The following is a 20,702-nucleotide window of genomic DNA, read 5'->3' as shown; positions in this document are numbered from 1 at the left end:
GTAGTTGAAAAATTCTTTGTGGAGCTGATATTTTTGACCCAACAATATAAATACAGGTAGGATGCAAATGTTATGGCATTAGTAGAGGGAGAAAATTATAGAACAGGACCTAGTGATATCGGCACACACAGTAAAGAAATTTGAAATGGGAACTTATTATAAATGATTGATAGCAATGCAGTATTATTATTTGATTTTGGTAAATAAGTAATTACATCTAATCACTATAAGCAAAATTCTTAGAATGCCTCTAGTTCTTATATCAACTGAAACTTAAAATAGGAAAATTAAAATGATGTTTATCTAAATGAAGATATTTATGAACAGAGCACAATAAAGGGAACCACATCAAAATAAATAGAATACTCAGAACATGAGATCCACAGCAAAGGGCTCGATTGCGCAACTGACCTGGTGTGGTGGCCAGTGCCATCTCAGGCCGCTGGCCTATACCACAAAAGAGAGCTCTGCAGCCCTAAGAAATTCTGGCAACAAGGACTTGAAGGGCAGTAAATTGTGTCAGAGCTACAACATCTTAAGCAAGCTGCACCACGTTTCAGGGACAGAGAAGAAAATCCCAATGTGCATGTGCTCACCAGAAGTCGGCACCTGCAGCAGCATGCTGTGCCCTCCAGAGACTCAGGCCCGCAGAACAGTAAGTTAACCATGTTTCTCAGTGGATGGCCACCCAGAGCAGCCCCAGGGACCCCAACTGACTAAGATCTGCTGGCCCGCTCCTAAGTTGGTTGGGTTAGAACCTACAGAGATAGAGTAAAAGGCCCATAGTGCCCAGGGGGTTGCTCTGAGATTACACTGTATGCACACCACAGGTGCAGGTAGGGAGGTGCAAGCCCAGAGCTAGAAGGCACAGAGCCCAGGGACAGAGAGCATGGAACCCAGAGACAGAAACCATGGAGCCAAGGGCTGGAAAACACAGAACCCTGTACTTATATGGAACTCATTTACAGTGACATCTGCCACCCTGACACTTGAGCACAAAGCAGTCAGAGGCTAGAGAGGGGCACAAACATAAAGTGGGTCCAAAAGCTGACAATTGGTTATGAAGCAAATGAGGGATACTGAAACATACTACAGAATCTACTACAGTGAATAGCCATTATATGGGCTCTATATGTTTAAATTAGCAGTACTGCTTTTTTTTTATTTGTTTTGTTTTTATTTCTTACTGTCACTAGTTTTTTTGTCATTGATTTACTCCTATAATTGTTAGTATTTGTTACTTGTTTTGTTATTTTATGCATGTTTGTTTGCTCCTTCCCCCATTCCTTTTACATGCTTTCTACTTCTATCCTATCTACTCTCTTCTCTCAAATCTTTTTTCTTTACTATACTTTTTGTTTTATATATAAGCTATTTTATCTGCATATGTAAATACTCTATACTACTACAAGAATTCTACTATATCACACTACCTCTCATCTCAACCAGACAGTACCTTATTGCACTTAAATTCTTACTTAACTTATTCATAATCTCTACTTCACCATACTCCTATACCCTTTACCCCAGTTCCTCCTCCCTCACCTAACTCTAAACATTGAAAATAAGGCTACTTCTCCGCGAATGAACCTGTGGACACTTCTAAATCCCTATTATTAAGATTAGATGAAACAAGTTAACCACAGGAAAGGACGATGAGACAATAATGATTAACTAAAGCCAGTAGAAGAAAGCACTCAACAGACTGCACATCAAGGTTTAAAAAATGTGTAGGTCACAAATTACTGTGCCCACATCACTGAACTGACATTTTATAAAGGTAGTGGCAGACAGAACACCAGACCTTAATACCTAAAACCCCTCAAAAACACCATAATAGGAAGCAGAAGGTACACCAGATCAATATGGTTTTGATAATCTACAGGTGAAACAACAGTGAAGTGATAGTAGACATAATATTTAGGGTTAATATCAGTGTGAGAAATAGCTGGATCATCTCTCCCAATAGAACTCTGTAACAACACCTATTAGTAATGACTCACACACAAAAAGAAAGAAGATGCCAAGACAACAGAAACACAAACCAAATAATTCTGAGAATATGAGAATGAGGAGCAGTGAGAAAATAATAGAAATTGTAAATACTGACCTGCAAGAAATACAAGAAGGAGAATTATGAATCCTGATCTTCAATATAATGAAAGATCACAGTATATGTACAGGAAATGTGTCGCGTCCCTAAGGCTCCGTCCTGCAGAGCCCCGGGAAAGAACACACAACCGCCTAGTCTGTTGATGATGCTTCCTCTTTAATGCTTCCCCCTCAATGCACACAGCAGGCAAATATATATCAGTCTCATAACCCCTCCCTCATCACTCCACCAACCCCAAGCTTCCCACAGCTAGGGCATGCACATTTCTAACCCTCTCATAGGCGGGCTGGTGTAGCACAAGGCGCTGCATCACTGATCATCCATAGGGTGCCTGATAGGGCTCACTGCGCAGGCTCAGGGCACCGCCAGCCTCGTGAGCCTCGTGACTTGGCAACATGCCTAGGCGCCATCTTGAGCCACCACCCCATCCTAGTCTAGCTGAGTGGGCCCTGACAGAAATGGAGGAAGAAATTGAGATGTTAAGAAAGAATCAGAAAATGGACTGGAATGAAATGTAAGAGTCGATAAATGAAATGAAGACAGGAGTAGAAAGAAATACTGAAAGATTAGATGAAATTGAAAATAAAATATCACAGAAGTGAATTCAAAACTGAAAGCACAATCAACATTATACAGAAACATTATAACAACAGAACCTAAACATTCAAAAACCAATGGACAATATAAAACATCCTAACTTACAGATAAAAGGAATTGAAGAAGGGATAGAAGCACAGATCAAGGGTATCCATCATATCTTCAGAGAAAATATTGCAAAGAATTTTTCAAACAAGAAAGAGACTTGAACATCTACATCCAGGAGACATACAGAACACCATTAAGACAAGATCAAAGAAGGACCTCCCCACATCATGTAATAATAAAGATGATGAACACAGAGGCTAAGGAAAGAACCCTAAAATCAGTGAGAACAAAAGAATGGGTGATGTTCAGGGGCAAAACAATAAAAATCAATCCAGACTTTACAACCCAAGTCATAAATGCCAGGAGACTCTGGTATGATGTAATGCAGACCCTAGAAGAAAATAACTTATAACCCAAACTACTATATCCAGAAAGGTTATTATTTAAAATCTATGGAGAAAATTTATGTTTCAAGATAAGTAGAATATTAAAAAATTATAAATACTAAAGAAGCACTAGAGAAAATATTTAAAGAAATTAATAATATAAAAGAAAAAAGGAGCAAAGTTAAGAAACAGAGGTGAATGTGATCAGCTGGCAACTAAGCAAAGAAGAAATGACATTATATCAAAGAAAACAGACAACACAAAACGACAGAAAACAAAAATTATTTCTCAATAATAACACTGAACATCAAAGGCCTTAACTAATCAGTGAAAAGAAATAGACTGGCAATGTGGATTAAAAAACATAATCCAAATATATGCTGTTTGCAAGAAATTCACATTATAGCTGGGCGTGGTGGTGCATGATTGTAATCCCCGCACTTCGGAGGCTGAGACAGGAGGATTGCACAGGTTTGAAGACAGCCTCAGCTACTTAGTGAGGCTCTCAGCAACTTAGTGAGACCCTGTTTCCAAATAAAAAGAAAAAAGTAGGTCTGGGAGTATATAACACGGAGGTAGAAAGCCCTTGTGTTCCACCCCCAGTACCACAAAAAGAAAGAAAGAAAGAAAGAAAGAAAGAAAGAAAGAAAGAAAGAAAGAAAGAAAGAAAGAAAGAAACTCACATTACAGACAAAGATATTCCTAGGATAAAAGTGAAAGATATATGGAAAAAAGATATATCAAGCCAATGGAGAACAAAAACAAGCAGAGGTCACAATGCTGATATTCAATAAACAGACTTGGAAACAAATCTAAAGAGACAAAGCAGGGCACTTTCTATTATTATTATTATTATTATTATTATTATTATTATTATTATTATTGTGAAACTATTATACATTTATTTTTTCCAGAAAAAAATCTATCCTAACTTGAAATATGAACTCTAAATGCCCAAAACAATCTCAAAAAAGAACAAAGCTAGAAGATGTATATTTTCTGACTTCAAATCTTTTAATAAAGCTACAATAATTGAAACAGTGTAGTACTGCTATAAAGGAAGATATATAAACCAGTGGAGTAAAATAAAAAGCCTAGAAATAAATTCTTCCATATATGGTCAAGTTATTTTCGACAAGGTTTCCAAGAACATTTGGTGAAGGACATAATACTCTTTTCACTAAATATTGTTGAAAAATTATAATTACGTGAAAAAGAATAAAATTGGGCCCTTACCTACCACCATATACAAATATTAACTCAAAATAGATAAAAGACCTAAATGTAAATCTTAAGACTATGAACTTTTAGAAAAAAACCTGGGTCGACTTCCGGGAAGATGGCGACCGAGAAAAGTGGGGCTTAAGAGCCCCGCTAACAACCAATCTCCATTACCACAAAACCAGCGCCTTTCATAGCCAGAAAACACCATCAGCAGAGAAACAAAAAAATCACCAGGCTCCAGAGAGAAAGTGGACTGAGAACAGAGCTCAGGGCCACAGAGGAGACACACGCGCCCGAGGACGCAGCAGCAGCGCCATACTGCCGGCGGCAGCGGCGAACTCAACGGACGGCTACAGCAAGCCGAGGTGAGCCGCTGCGGATCAGCCAGGCGGGATCTTTCAGCACAGAGAGCATTTAAAGCTCCCAGTGGCCGAGCTCAGCACACGCTGCAGGGATTCAGAGTGGAAATCAAAACCAGAGAAGAAAAAATACGCCAGCCTCACGGCCGAGGGCGTGGCAGAGGCGCCATATTGCCACCGGCGGCGGCAGCAGCAGTGAATTCACTGAGTCCAGTACAGCTACATCTGCGTACTCAAGAACAGTGAGTCAAATTGCGGGCCAAAGAGGAGAAATCCCAGTACTGTACCTCCTGGGACTTGACCCAGTGAGGGAGTGGTGGTGGCAGAGATATCACACCATAGGAGAACGTGCAACCTACCTGGCACCCCCCATAGTTTAAAGCAGCCTCTATCGACTCCCTGGGTCAGAGACTCTGTGATACAACCCAGTAAAGGAGTAGTGGGGTCAGAGATACTACAGACTCGAGATCCAGAGCACCTTAAGTGAAGCCATAGTGACCCTAGGGAAGAACCCAGAGAAGGCACAAACCTCCGAAATCATGGGAAAGAGGAATAACACTGGAGTAATGAATGCGCACAGCCCCACAACATCAGAACCCGATAAAACAGAAAATCAGAGATTTCTAGAAGATCAAATCAGGAAAATAACTGTAGAAATAATAGAGGTGCTTCGAAAAGAACTCAGAGAGAGCCAAAAAGAGATAAAGGATGCAATTAATGAAGTAAAGGCCTCAATTCAAAGCACAAACAACCGATTAGACCACATGGGGAACAGAATCTCGCTCTTAGAAGATGAGCAATCCAAAAATGAACACATAGTTTCTAATCTAGAAAAAAATATCCAACAGCAGGAATCTGACATTGAAGAAATATGGGCCCATCTTAAGAGAGCTAACCTAAGAATAATTGGAATAGAGGAGGGAAAAGAAAGTGAAACCAAAAGGATCAACAATCTCTTCAAGGAAGTAATAGCAGAAAATTTTCCAAATATAGAGCAAGAGGTTGATACACAGATCCAGGAAACTTATAGAACTCCCTTTAGACAGGATCAGAGAAGAGGATCCCCACGCCACATAATTGTCAAAATGACCAATGTGGAAGCCAAGCAGAGAATCTTAAAGGCAACAAAAACAAAGGGCCAAGTGACATTCAGAGGCAAACCAATTAGAATCACTCCAGACTTCCCAAACCAAGTCATGAAAGCCAGAAGGGCTTGGAGTAACATATTCCAAACTCTGAAAGAAAACAACTTCCAGCCAAAAATTTCCTATCCAGCAAAACTTTCTATCAAATTAGATGGAGAAATAAGAAGCTTCCATGACAAACAGAAACTGAAGGAATTTATGTCTTCAAAACCAGCGCTAGAGAAAATACTCAAAGAGATTAACTACAAAGAAGAAATAGGTAACACTCACCAGAACCAGAGAAACAAGATTTTCCATTCAACAGACAACTAAGATTGGTTATCTGTGGAGATTCATTATTTATGTTAGTCTTTGACCTATCTCTAAATTGTATTGTTTGCCTTTATTGTTGTTAATTTTTAGGATTTCTATTTGGAATATTAATATACCTTCAGATATAGCATTTGGAAATATTTTATCCAATTCTATTAGTAACCTTTAACTCTGTTTACATTGTCTTTGGATATACAATTTTTTTTTTATTTTTTAGGGAGTTTGTATATTCTTCTGTTGCTTGTGCCATTGAAATCATAACCAAGAAATCACTGCCAATTTCAATGTTGCGAGGTTTTATGACCCAGATTTTCTTCTAAAAGGTTATAGTCTTAAAATTTATATTTAGGTCTTTTATCTATTTTGAGTTAATACTTGTATGTGGGGTTAGGTAAGGGTCCAATTTTATTCTTTTCCATGTAATTATTATTTTTCAACAATATTTAGTTAAAAGATTATTATTTCCACCACCAAATGTTCGTGGAAACCTTGTCAAAAATAACTTGACAATATAGGGAAGAATTTAGCTCTAAGCTTTTATTTAACTCCAATGGTTTATATATCTGCCTTTAGAACAGTATTACACTGTTTCAATTATTGTAGCTTTACATGGTTTGAAATCAGAAAATATATATCTGCTAGCTTTGTTCTTTTTCAAGATCGTTTTGGGTATCTAGAATTCATATTCCATATTAGGATAGATTTTTTTCTGAAAAATAAATATATGAATATATGATAGTTTCACCTAAAAAAACAGAAAAAAATATGCTCTGGTAAGAAAGAAAGCAAAAAGAAATATTGAAATGTTATCTTTAAGTCATCAAAAGCTTGGTATCAGACAAATGAAACTGTTATGTGAGATTAACATTTTTAATTTTGGATAAATTGCTATAATACTCGATGTCAACCACTAAGCCAAGCATGGGAAGGAGGGATGGGGAGGGAATGGGGTGGGGATCGGGTGGGGGCTGACTGGGCAATGTGTGCATGTATGTCTACAAAAGTTTGTATACCACTATGATGTATGAATACAGTGCACCAATGAAATAAAATTAAAAAAAAAAGAAAAAAACCTGGGTCATAAAACCTTACAACATTGAAATTGACAGTGATTTCTTCGATATGATTTAAAAGGCAGAGGCAACAAAAGAATAAACAAACTTCCTAAAAAATAAAAAAAATTGTACATCCAAAGACAATGTAAACAGAGTTAAAAGTTACTGATAGAATGGGATAAAATATTTCCAAATGCTATATCTGAAGGTATATTAATATTCCAAATAGAAATCCTAAAAATTAGCAACAATAAAAGCAAACAATACAATTTAGAAATAGGTAAAAGACTAAAATAAATAATGAATATCCAAAGATTTTTATATGAGCAATAAACTCATAAATATCACTCATTATTATCATAATATAACTAATCATTAAGGAAATACAAATAAAAACTATAGTGAAATCCTACTTCACATTTGTTAGGATGGCTGCATAACATGAGTTACCCTGCTCCAGCCCTTTACCTTGAGTTTGTTACTCTCTTTACTTGTAAAGTGTGTTTCTTGTAAGCAGCCGATGGATGGATTCTGGTTTTTAATCCATTTTGCCACTTTATGTCTTTTTACTGGGGAATTGAGGCCATTTACATTTAATGTGACTATTGAGAGAAAACTTTTAATTCCTAGCAAGTTAAGATTTTATTTCTGTTTGAAATACTGTTTATTCTTCTTTGCTTAGTTGTCTGCTGGATGAAAAATCTTGTTTCTCTGGTTCTGGTGTGTATTACCTATTTCTTCTTTGTAGTTAATCTCTTTGAGTATTTTCTCTAGTGCTGGTTTTGTTTTTTTTTAATTTGTTTTTTTATTTTTTTATTTTTTTTCTTGTTTTTTTTTAGCATTTATTTTTTTATTAATTTATTTTTTAAATTGGTGCATTGTAGTCATATATCAATCACATTGGAGTACAAGACTTGAGAGGATATACAAGCACACATCATCCAATTAGCCCTCCTCCAGCCCCCATCCTATTCCTTCCCCCTCCCTCCATCGCACGCTTCTTTGGTGATTTACTTTGATACATTTGTTTATGTACCTCCTGCGTTTTAAAGAGGCTCCGTCCTCCAGTATTACATACCCTCTGATTGGTCACATTAGTTGCTTCACTATAGGGCCCTTTCTATAGCTCAACCTCTTCCTGTTGCCCTTTTCCTCCTAGTTATTGCTGATTAAGAGAAGTGTCTGATTTATATTTTCTGTGATATTTCTCTGTGCATGCTGCGTTGCAAGTACTGATCCCATTCTTGATGGTCCCAGTAGTGGCCTGGCTACTCAGTGGACTGATCCAGACCTCGCTGGCTCAAGCAGCGGCCTTGCCTCATGGGAGGCCCCAGGTCTAGTCTCGCTGGCCCCTGCACCGGTCTAACACCTAAGCTGGCTTCGGTCCTGGCCTTGGAGGCCGCAGGAGTGCCCTTGCCTCACGGCAGGCTCCAATGCTGGCCTTGCTGGCCCCAGCATCGGCCTCACCCCTAGGCAGGCTCCAATCCCGGGCTCAGAGGCCTCAGTACCAGCCTTGCCTCATGGCAGGCTCCGGTGCCGGCCTCGCTGGCCCAGGCACCGGCCTAACCCCTCGGCAGGTTCTGTTCCCGGGTTAGGAGGCCCCAGCACTGGCCATGTCTCACAGCAGGCTCTGATGCTGACCTCGCCTCACGGCAGGCTCCGATGCCGGCCTTGCTGGCCCCAGCACCGGTCTAGCCCTTCGGCAGGTTGTTATCCTGGCCTCGGAAGCCCCAGTACCAGCCTTGCCTCACGGCAGGCTCCGATGCCGGCCTCGCTGGCCCCAGCATTGGCCTCACCCCTCGGCAGGTTCCAATCCCGGGCTCGGAGGCCCCAGTACCAGCCTTGCCACATGGCAGGCTCCGGTGCTGGTCTCGCTGGCCCCAGCACCGGCCTAACCCCTCGGCCGGCTCCGATACTGGCCTCGGAGGTCCCAGCACCGGCCATGCCTCACGGCAGGCTGCGATGCTGGCCTCACTGGCTCCTCTAGTGCTGGTTTTGAAGACATAAATTCCTTCAGTTTCTGTTTGTCATGGAAGCTTATTTCCCCATCTAATTTGATAGTTTTGCTGGGTAGGAAATTTTTGTTTTCTTTCAGAGTTTGGAATATGTTACTCCAAGCCCTTCTGGCTTTCATGACTTGGTTTGGGAAGTCTGGAGTGATTCTAATTGGTTTGCCTCTGAATGTCACTTGGCCCTTTGTTTTTGTTGCCTTTAAGATTCTCTGCTTGGCTTCCACATTGGTCATTTTGACAATTATGTGGCGTGGGGATCCTCTTCTCTGATCCTGTCTAAAGGGAGTTCTATAAGTTTCCTGGACCTGTGCATCAACCTCTTGCTCTATGTTTGGAAAATTTTCTGCTATTACTTCTTTGAAGAGATTATTGATCCCTTTGGTTTCACCTTCTTTTCCCTCATCTATTCCAATTATTCTTAGGTTAGCTCTCTTAAAATGGACCCATATTTCTTCAATGTCAGATTCTTGCTGTCAGATTTTTTTTCTAAGTTATAAATTATGTGTTCGTTTTTGCAGTGATCATCTTCTAAGAGCGAGATTCTATTCTCTATGTGTTCTAATTGGTTATTTGTACTTTGAATTGAGGCCTTTACTTCATTAATTGCATCCTTTATCTCTTTTTGGCTCTCTCTGAATTCTTTCCGAAACTCCTCTATTATTTCTACAGTTATTTTCCTGATTTGATCTTCTAGAAATCTCTGATTTTCTGTTTTATCGGGTTCTGATGTTGTGGGGTTGTGGGCATCCATTGCTCCATTGCTATTCCTCTTTCCCATGATTTCGGAAGTTTGTGCCTTCTCTGGGTTCTTCCCTTGGGTCACTAAGACTTCACTTAAAGTGCTCTGGATCTTGATTCTGTGGTATCTCAGTCCTCACTACTCCTTTACTAGGTTGTATGGCACAGTCTCAGACCCAGGGAGTCAATCGAGGCTGCTTTAGACCATAGGGGGTGCCAGGTTGGGCGTTCTCCTATGGTGTGATATCTCTGCCACCGCCACTCCCCCACTGGGTCAAGTCCCTGGGAGTGCTGTACTGGGATTTCTTCTCTAGGGGCCGCAATTTGACTCACTGTTGTTGAGTGCGTTGATGAAGCTGTAGTGGACTCAGTGAATTCGCTGCTGCTGCCATTGGTGACAATATGGTGCCGCTGTCATGCCCTTGGCCATGAGGCCGGCATATTTCTTCTCTGATTTTGCGCTCCGCTCTGAGTCCTTGCAGGGTGTGCTGAGCCCAGCCACTGGAAGCTTTAGATGTTCCCTGCACTGAAAAATCTGCCGAATCCTGCCCGGCTGATCCGCAGCGGCTCACCTAGGCTCGCTGTTCGCAGCTCCTCTCTGGAGCCTGGTGGGCTGTTGAGTGCGTTGGTCTGGTGCCGTCCGGTGAACTCACCGCTGCCGCCGGCAGTAAGGCACTGCTGCTGCGCCCTCGGGCGTGAGGCCAGCGTATCTCCTCTGTGGCTCTGAGCTCCGTTCTGAGTCCCCCTCCTTTTGGGGCTCGGTGCTGCAAGGAAAGATGGCTCCCGCCGCTCCGTGCCACAGCTCCAGCCGCAGCACTGCAGTCTGGTTTCTTTCTGTGTCTCGTTTTTCCAGCCCTCTTTTTCTCTGTCCCTTGTAATTACATTTTTTGTTTCTCTGCTGCTGGTGTTTTCTGACTATGAAAGGCACTAATTTTGTAGTAATAGAGATTGGTTGTTAGCGGGGCTCGTAAGCCCTGCTTTTCTCTGTTGCCATCTTCCCGGAAGTCCTATTTTTAGTTTTTTTGAAGAATCTCCTTACTGTGTTGGTCAATGGCTTTTTAAAACTTATGTTCCTATCCCCATTGTATAAAAGTTCTTTTTTTCCCAAATCCTTGCCAGTATTTGTCATTTCTTGTCTTTTTGAAGATAACCATTCTAGCTGGGGCAAGATGATAACTCATTAATGTTTTGATTTGTATTTTTCTACTAATTAGTGAAACTGAGCATTTCTTCAACTATATGGTGGCCTGGAACTTTTAGTAGCCTTTTTTCCACTTGTTTTCCAAATATATACATGCCAACATAAATTAGCAAGATTCTACAGAGTTTTTATTTTTTTGTTTGTTTTTACAAATTATCATGTTTCAGAGAGCCCTTTCAACTTTTATGTTAGCGAACGTAAGAGCTGATAACACTAAAGCAGAGTTGGTAAGCTATGGCCCACAGGACAAATGCAGCATGCTGCCAGTTTTTCTATAGCCCACAGCCAATAATAACTTTTATATTTTAAATAATTGAAGAAAACAGCAGTATGATGCATGAAAACGATATGAAATTCAAGTTTCAGTGTTCATAAAGTTTTATTAATACATAATTGACCTTTACATTACAGTGATAAAATCTAATAGTTGGACACTGATCATATGGTCCACTGAACTTAAAAACATTATCTATCTGGCCATTAATAAGAGTCGGCTAATCCTTAGGATAGATCTTGAAGTGAACAGGCATCATAGGACAAGTCATTCAAGGTAAATAAAATTATTATGGAAACTTCATGCAAGAGAAATAAGAGGCCTCACCTCACCGGGCAGATGAGGATAACCTGCTCCTATTGTCAAAATATTGTAGAGGGACTTGGGGCTTTAGAATAATCAGATTTATTTTTTGTGCAACATCATCATCTCAAATCTTATGATACAGTCCTTTACAATTAGTCATCACTATAAAATAACAGATTAGTGCAGGTGTATTCCAACTTCAATATAATTCTGCAAGTATTAGGAAACAGTAAATTTGAGGCATGACTCTCTGTCTAGTTGTTACAAGACAAAGACAATTATTTTAAGGTCAACATAACATTCAAAAGAGAATTTGACAAAAAGAAATGGTTAACAGTAACATGTCACTAGTAAAGCAAAGAAAGATGATGAGGCAACTCTCAGATCAATCAGGAAAGCAGAATGTTTCTTCTAACGTAAGGAGGAGGAGGATGTCTGAGTAAGTAGCTATTATCAGAAACACACACAAAGGCTGCCCAGGAGGAAGCAAACCCAGGAGGAAGCAAACCTATAGGTCTGGGAGCTGTTTCACAGGACAGGAAACATTACTCTAAGCAGGGCCAGGATAAAGCACGACTACAAGATTCCCTCAATACCTACAAAAGCCAGAAGCAAAGAAGCCTAGGAAATATTATCTGTGAGGCAGATAAGAGCAGGTGCAGAGCAGATCTGAGAACACCTAGGTAAGTAACTATCTCGGAATATAAATACTCAGAAATATCGAAGGATATAAAAGTAAAAAACACAGAAATAATATAAAATTTTCAGGTTAGAAGTTAACTCATATTCACATAGAAAGGTCTTTAATAGCTCCAGGATATTGGGGGACAAAGGCATTCTGCATAAACAAGTTTCACTTGTAAAGAAAAATTTTAAAAAGCCACATATAAATCAAAGAGAAAAAGAATGGTCTTTAATTTCTTTTTTTCACTGGGGATTGAAATCAGGGGCATTCTACCTCTGAGGTACACCCCAAGCACTGTTTTTTCTTCTTTATTTTGAAACAGAGTCTGGTTAAGTTGCAGAGAGCCTCATTAGGTAGTGGAGGGCCTCACTAAGTAGCTGAGGCTGGTTGTGAACCTCCAATTCTCCTGTCTCATGCCCCCAAGTACTGGGATTACAAGTGTGCTTAACCATGCCTGGCTAAATAGCCTCTGTTTCCAAGGGAAAGCTCAAAGACAATGGAGTAAACTAAAAGTTCAAGATAAATACTTTTAAAAAACCAATTTAACTAAACTTTTTAAAGAATTAAATGCGGACTTCCGGGAAGATGGCGACCGAGAAAAGCGGGGCTTAAGAGTCCCGCTAACAACCAATCTCCATTACCACAAAAAGAGCGCCTTTCATAGCCAGAAAACACCATCACCAGAAAAACAAAAAAACCACCAGGCTCCAGAGAGAAAGCGGACTGAGAACAGAGCTCAGGGCCACAGAGGAGACACACGCGCCCGAGGACACGGCAGCAGCGCCATACTGCCGGCGGCAGCGGCGAACTCAGCGGACGGCTACAGCAAGCCGAGGTGAGCCGATGTGGAACAGCCAGGCGGGATCTTTCGGCGCAGACAGCATTTAAAGCTCCCAGTGGCTGAGCTCAGCACACGCTGCAGGGATTCAGAGTGGAAATCAAAACCAGAGAAGAAAAAATACGCCAGCCTCATGGCCGAGGGCGTGGCAGAGGCGCCATATTGCCACCGGCGGCGGCAGCAACAGTGAATTCACCGAGTCCAGTACAGCTACATCTACGTACTCAAGAACAGTGAGTCAAATTGCGGGCCAAAGAGGAGAAATCCCAATATTGTGCCTCCTGGGACTTGACCCAGTGAGGGAGGGGTGGTGGCAGAGATATCACACCATAGGAGAGCGTGCAACCTGGCACCCCCCATAGTTTAAAGCAGCCTCTATCGACTCCCTGGGTCGGAGACTCTGTGATACAACCCAGTAAAGGAGTAGTAGGGTCTGAGATAATACAGACTCGAGATCCAGAGCACCTTAAGTGAAGCCATAGTGACCCAAGGGAAGAACCCAGAGAAGGCACAAACCTCCGAAATCATGGGAAAGAGGAATAACACTGAAGTAATGAATGTGCACAACCCCACAACATCAGAACCTGATAAAACAGAAAATCAGAGATTTCTAGAAGATCAAATCAGGAAAATAACTGTAGAAATAATAGAGGTGCTTCGAAAAGAACTCAGAGAGAGCCAAAAAGAGATAAAGGATGCAATTAATGAAGTAAAGTCCTCAATTCAAAGCACAAACAACCGATTAGACCACATGGAGAACAGAATCTCGCTCTTAGAAGATGAGCAATCCAAAAATGAATGCATAGTTTCTAATCTAGAAAAAGATATCCAACAGCAGGAATCTGACATTGAAGAAATATGGGCCCATCTTAAGAGAGCTAACCTAAGAATAATTGGAATAGAGGAGGGAAAAGAAAGTGATACCAAAGGGATCAACAATCTCTTCAAGGAAGTAATAGCAGAAAATTTTCCAAATATAGAGCAAGAGGTTGATACACAGATCCAGGAAACTTATAGAACTCCCTTTAGACAGGATCGGAGAAGAGGATCCCCACGCCATATAATTGTCAAAATGACCAATGTGGAAGCCAAGCAGAGAATCTTAAAGGCAACAAAAACAAAGGGCCAAGTGACATTCAGAGGCAAACCAATTAGAATCACTCCAGACTTCCCAAACCAAGTCATGAGAGCCAGAAGGGCTTGGAGTAACATATTCCAAACTCTGAAAGAAAACAACTTCCAGCCAAAAATTTCCTACCCAGCAAAACTTTCTATCAAATTAGATGGAGAAATAAGAAGCTTCCATGACAAACAGAAACTGAAGGAATTTATGTCTTCAAAACCAGCGCTAGAGAAAATACTCAAAGAGATTAACTACAAAGAAGAAATAGGTAACACTCACCAGAACCAGAGAAACAAGAGTTTCCATCCAACAGACAACTAAGATTGGTTATCTGTGGAGATTCATTATTTATGTTAGTCTTTTACCTATCTCTAAATTGTATTGTTTGCCTTTATTGTTGTTAATTTTTAGGATTTCTAGTTGGAATATTAATATTCCTTCAGATATAGCATTTGGAAATATTTTATCCAATTCTATTAGTAACTTTTAACTCTGTTTACATTGTCTTTGGATATACAATATTTTCTTTTATTTTTTAGGGAGTTTGTATATTCTTCTGTTGCCTGTGCCATTGAAATCATATCCAAGAAATCACTGCCAATTTCAATGTTGTGAGGTTTTATGACCCAGATTTTCTCCTAAAAGTTTATAGTCTTAAGATTTATATTTAGGTCTTTTATCTAGTTTGAGTTAATACTTGTATGTGGGATTAGGTAAGGGTCCAATCTTATTCTTTTCCATGTAATTATTATTTTTCAACAATATTTAGTTAAAAGATTATTATTTCCACCACCAAATCTTCGTGGAAACCCTGTCAAAAATAACTTGACAATATAGGGAAGAAGTTAGCTCTAGGCTTGTATTTAACTCCAATGGTCTATATATCTGCCTTTAGAACAGTACTACACTGTTTCAATTATTGTAGCTTTATATGGTTTGAAATCAGAAAATATACATCTTCTAGCTTTGTTTTTGCTTCGAGATTGTTTTGGGTATCTAGAGTCCATATTCCATATCAGGATAGATTTTTTTCTGAAAAATAAATATATGATAGTTTCACCTAAAAAAAAGAAAAAAATATTCTCTGGTAAGAAAGAAAGCAAAAAGAAATATTGAAATGTTATCTTTAAGTCATCAAAAGCTTGGTATCAGACAAATGAAACTGTTATGTGAGATTATCATTTTTAATTTTGGATAAATTGCTATAATACTAGATGTCAACCACTAAGCCAAGCATGGGAGGGAGGGATGGGGAGAGAATGGGGTGGGGATCGGGTGGGGGCTGACTGGGCGATGTGTGCATGTATGTCTACAAAAGTTTGTATCCCACTATGATGTATGAATACAGTGCACCAATAAAATAAAATTAAAAAAAAAAAAAAAAAAGAATTAAATGCATTCTCTATCATGCTGCTGGACACAGTTTACTTCATGTTACTCTTTTTCAGTAAATTATAGAAACATGTTCACAAAAATGAGTGAGCAAGCCGTAAAAGAGACATTTCAAAGAGAAAAGATTAAATATTTTCAAAATGCACTGTGTAGAGAGTTTAATACAGACTGGTTTAAAAAAAGAAAAGAAAAGGAAAGTTTGTCAGAGTATCTATAGAGTGTAGAAAAGAGGAATTTTGGAAATGTATAGAAAAGTAGAAGTAATTTATAATTTTACTAAAAGAATTGACAAAATCAATGTGATATAGTTATTAAATTCAAGAGGAAACAAACATTATATAACCAAGGCATTTTAACCTTAGTTCATTACTTGGCTCTTTCGAGAATAAAACGTTTTAAATGCACATGAAATTACAGAGGAAGAATGGAGGAGGCAGAATGCAGATGTGATTAGCCATCACAATGTTAAAATGGTAACATCTATAGTGGAAGTTAATAGATAATTCCACATTTGTACACTCATCAAGAAACTAGGAGGGTGTATTCCTTAAAAATGCAAAATAAAAGCCAGGCATAGTGGTTCATGCTTATAATCCCACTACTAGAGAGGCTGAGACAGGAGGATCTCAGGTTCATGGCCAGCCTCAGCTACTTAGTGAGGCCCTCTGCAACTTAGTAAGACCCTGTTTTAAAAATAAAGAATAAAAAAATAGGGCTGGGGGTGTAGCTTGGAAGTATAATGCCTTCAGTTCAATCCTGGAACCTCAAAAAAAGAGCAAGATAAAACGAAGAAAAAGCTATTTTTATAAATATGGGCTAGAGATGTGGCTCAGTGGTAGAGTACTAGCCTAGTATACAAGAATCCCTAGGTTTCATCCCGAGCACCACTAACAAACAAACAAAAAAACATGGGTTATTTTAATAGACATAGTCTTCTGCAAAATAGAGTATAGGGTAGACATAATATTTCACACTGTGCTGTTAATAGAAAAGTTTTTTGTTGTTGCTGTTGCTGTTGTTTTTTGTTTGATTTTTTTCCTTAATGCATTATAGTCTCACATCATGATGTAGATTGTGTTGACAATGGCTTTTTTTTTTTTAAAGGTAGTATTAACCAAGACCACTGAGTGTCCTGACAGTGATACCTGCTGTTATGGGTGGTAGGTGGGAGAGGCCAGGAATCACAGGGTCTTCTGAAGTGTTGGTAATGTTTTATCTCTTGATCTTTGTGTTGTTCATACATATATATCTACTTGTTAAAAATTGTGTAATACCCTATGGCATGTTCATTTTCTTGCTAAATCATGGGCCTCACAATATACCTGTTATGTAAAATAAAATGGATAAGTTGTTACAGGACAGAAGGAGAAATTTTTAAAAAATCAAGAAAGAAGATTTAAGGAATGAGGGTGAACAGTTTATTGTTTATTTTTTCATTATTTGTATTTTTAAAAATTTCTATTTATAAAAGTGCAAATATTTGTATTTATAAGCATCACTTGATTAAAATAAAGAGCTCAAAAGACAAAGTATTGCACTGGGGTTACATGTTTCAACACATAGATACCTTTTAAAAAATTATTGAACCCATAGTTCTAAAATGAATTATAGTATTCTTATTTTAAATAAGAACACTGCAGAAAAATAATATATATAGTTCATGGATACATACATTTTTAAAAATAGCATAAAATATGCAGGAAATGGTAAGCACAAATTCATGATTTCTGTAATTTTTGGAACTTGAAGAAAACACATGAGTCTTCACCATTGCTCTAATATTTTCTTTACTTAGAACTTTGAAGCAATTTTAGTGAATATCATGACTAGATGGTGAATGGGTACACTAATGTTTATATTATACTTCTTATGTTTAAAACTTATAATTAATTTTAAAGAGTAATAATTTTATTTTACCAAATAATGAATATACATATAAAAAAGCAAGTTGTTATAATCTCTTTAATAATTACATTAATATTTATAAAAATTTAATATAAATAGAGGATAAAAATCACATACCAGAACAATACCTGCATCATAGTTTTTATCACATATTTTCCCAGGAAATACCGCTCCCACATATTTAGGATGTTTCCTGTAACTATAGTATTATAGTATTGACTTTTTATTAATTTAAGTTTTTAAAACAACTTACAAACTTATATGTTAAAATAAATCTTATAACACTTAGAAAATTATCTTGAACATACAAAGTTGCAGTCTGGATAATATATATTAAATTATACAAAATTATTAAAATATTAAAAATATAACTAATTTTTATACTAACTTTCTTTCCTCGTCTAACTCCTATATTTGATATAGTTTTCATTATCTCAAATTCAACTTATTTTCCTTATTGTACATTCATTGTTTTGGTCACTAAAGCTTAAAAAAATAAGAGCTTTTAATTTGTAGAAGAAGCAAACTTACTTGTCCTAAAAATAAGCATTTGTTTAAAATTAAATTATTACACAGAACTACACCAAAATTTTTCTTACTAAAAAAGTTGACATAAAACACATTAACATATTGTGGGTAATATTAACTGACAAGTGTCAATTTTTACATCATTAGTAACATAGAAGTTATATGTATTCTGTAGTGAACTTGATATAAATTTTGTGAAATGCAGATGTTTTTACATTATACTTTTAAATGCACTGATATAAAATTATGATGTTATTTTTATATTTTCAACTGCACTATCACTTCCATGGCAAAAGTTTCATATATGCATATATAGCTATTATTTAACATTTTCAAGAGTTCTACAAAAATTGAAGAACACAATAAATGTATTAATTTACAAATTAAATGGATTTATGCATGTCTTTATTAATGTAGAACATTGTGCTTACATAAGTAAGTGTGTAATGTCATGGGGGTGTAGGATAAGGTACTCCTGTTTCCATGCCAAAAATTTTTGTAATATATCATCAGCATCGCCGGTGGTAGAAATTTGGTTTTCATCTGACCATAATTCCAAGGAGGAGAGTATAACAGTTAATTTGAACTGGGTAAACATCTAAAAATAAGATACAGAGTATACTTCTCAAGTAATTTTCATAATTATTTTAAGAGATTACATAAAAATAAAAAGTTCCTTTAAGTATATTGACTATTAAACTTCTAAAAGTCCTTATTACTTTAATTTGCCATAATAAAAATTATTTTCAATTATTTTTCATAAAATTAGAAATATAAAAAGTAAAAACTTACTGTGTTGACAAGTCCAATAATCTGGACAATTTTCTGTGTTACAGCCATCATTTCAGATCCCATATAATTATACTGAAAAACAAATTTTATTCTTTAGGTTTTCTTAAAAATGCAAATGATAGCAATTTTTTAAATGGTGAATATACCTTGGTGATACCAGCCAGGAAGAGCATAGGGCTTATCAAACAACTTAAAACATACTAACATAAAGAAAATACAAGTATACATAGAAATTCAAAAGCAAATTCTTGTTAATATGTTTTTTTTTGTTGTTGTTTTTTGTTTTGTTTTGTTTTGGGGTTTTTTTGGTGGTACTGGGGTTCCTGGAAGCCCTTCTACCTCCGGGCTACACTCCCAGACCTATTTTCACATTTTTATTTGGAAACAGGGTCTCCTAAGCCTGCGCGCGGCTGGCTTTGAACCTGCGAAGGTCCTCCTGTCTCCACCTCCCAAGCGCGGGGATTACAAGCGTGCGCCACCACGCCTGGCTTATTAATATGTTTTAAAGACACTTTCTAACAGAGAACATCAAAAGATACCAAAATAAGTCCATATATTTCTATTAAGGATCTTTTTGAGTTAGAAAGGTTTTATGAAACAGAGGAAATCAAAGAACCTCTCATTACATGCTTCGCAAATAAATAAAAAGTAAATATTTTGACATTAACTAAAATTAAAAATATATCCATAAGAGGAACCATAGAAAGTAGCATGATGTGTAGGGAAAATTATGTGGAATAAGTGAATTAAAAAGTCTTGATAAAGAATGAAATGCTGGAGACCTCATAGTACCCAATTTCAAAGTATACAACAGGGCTGTAGAGTGTTCTTTCTTCTGTTAGTCTGGTTGTTAGTATGTTTTTATGATGACTTATTTTATAAAGAAAAGAAATCTAATAGCTGGCAGCCAGAGTTCCCACTGGAAATTTATTTAGTTTAGTGATCTTTAGTTTATTCTGCTTTGGCAAAAACAAATTTTGTTTTATAATCCTTGTTGGAGCATTGTTGGCTTTCAGTCTTTTTCTTCTGCCACTTCATTATAATTTATATTCTACTTCATATGTTTAAAATTTATAGTTAAGCCAGGCGTGGTGGCGCACGCTTGTAATCCCCGTGCTTGGGAGGCGGAGGCAGGAGGATGGCACACGTTCGAAGCCAGCCTCTCGGGCATAAAAGACCCTGTTTACAAATAAAAATATAAAATAGCTCTGGGAGTGTAGCCCAGAAGTATAAGGGTTTCCAGGAACCCCAGTACCACCAATAAGTAAATAAATAAATAATAAAATACAACTTATAATTAAATAAATATTTTAACTTATTCCAACAAAATAATAATGCATATACATATACAGAAAAAGTAAGTTGTAATAAACTATTTAACTACTTACATTAATATTTATAAAATATAATGTAAGTTTACTTTCTTGATTTTTGTCTTTTTCTCCTCTGGTTTGTATATTTATATACATACATGGGATTTGTTAATAAATAAATGTGTTTTTGTGAATTATTTGTACATAAAAAATCAGTTTAAAATTACTTCACTAAAAAGTAATGATACTAAGAGGTAAAATTCTAATTGACAGATATAATTCTATATGCAAAGAATACTAAAAATGTAAGCTATGTTTTGATAAAAAAATTATTAAAAGCATAAAATATTATGTTA

General features: G+C 37.4%; 1 protein-coding gene across 1 annotated transcript in view; it reads right to left on the bottom strand.

Annotated features, from left to right (window-relative positions):
- LOC308273170 (disintegrin and metalloproteinase domain-containing protein 18-like) overlaps positions 1 to 20,702 on the bottom strand; it is a gene marked incomplete at both ends in the record, with an annotated part of 167,211 nt that overhangs the window by 99,764 nt on the left and 46,745 nt on the right. The window contains 3 exons of the mRNA XM_080710264.1: positions 17,831 to 17,912; positions 18,673 to 18,839; positions 19,034 to 19,105. Of these exons, the coding sequence (XP_080566390.1) occupies positions 17,831 to 17,912; positions 18,673 to 18,839; positions 19,034 to 19,105 (321 nt within the window). The remainder of the gene's footprint in view (positions 1 to 17,830; positions 17,913 to 18,672; positions 18,840 to 19,033; positions 19,106 to 20,702) is intronic.

The sequence above is a fragment of the Muscardinus avellanarius genome, assembly GCF_963383645.1.
Source record: "Muscardinus avellanarius genome assembly, chromosome: 14".
Lineage (NCBI taxonomy): Eukaryota > Metazoa > Chordata > Mammalia > Rodentia > Gliridae > Muscardinus > Muscardinus avellanarius.
This window is presented reverse-complemented; position numbering and strand designations above follow the sequence as displayed.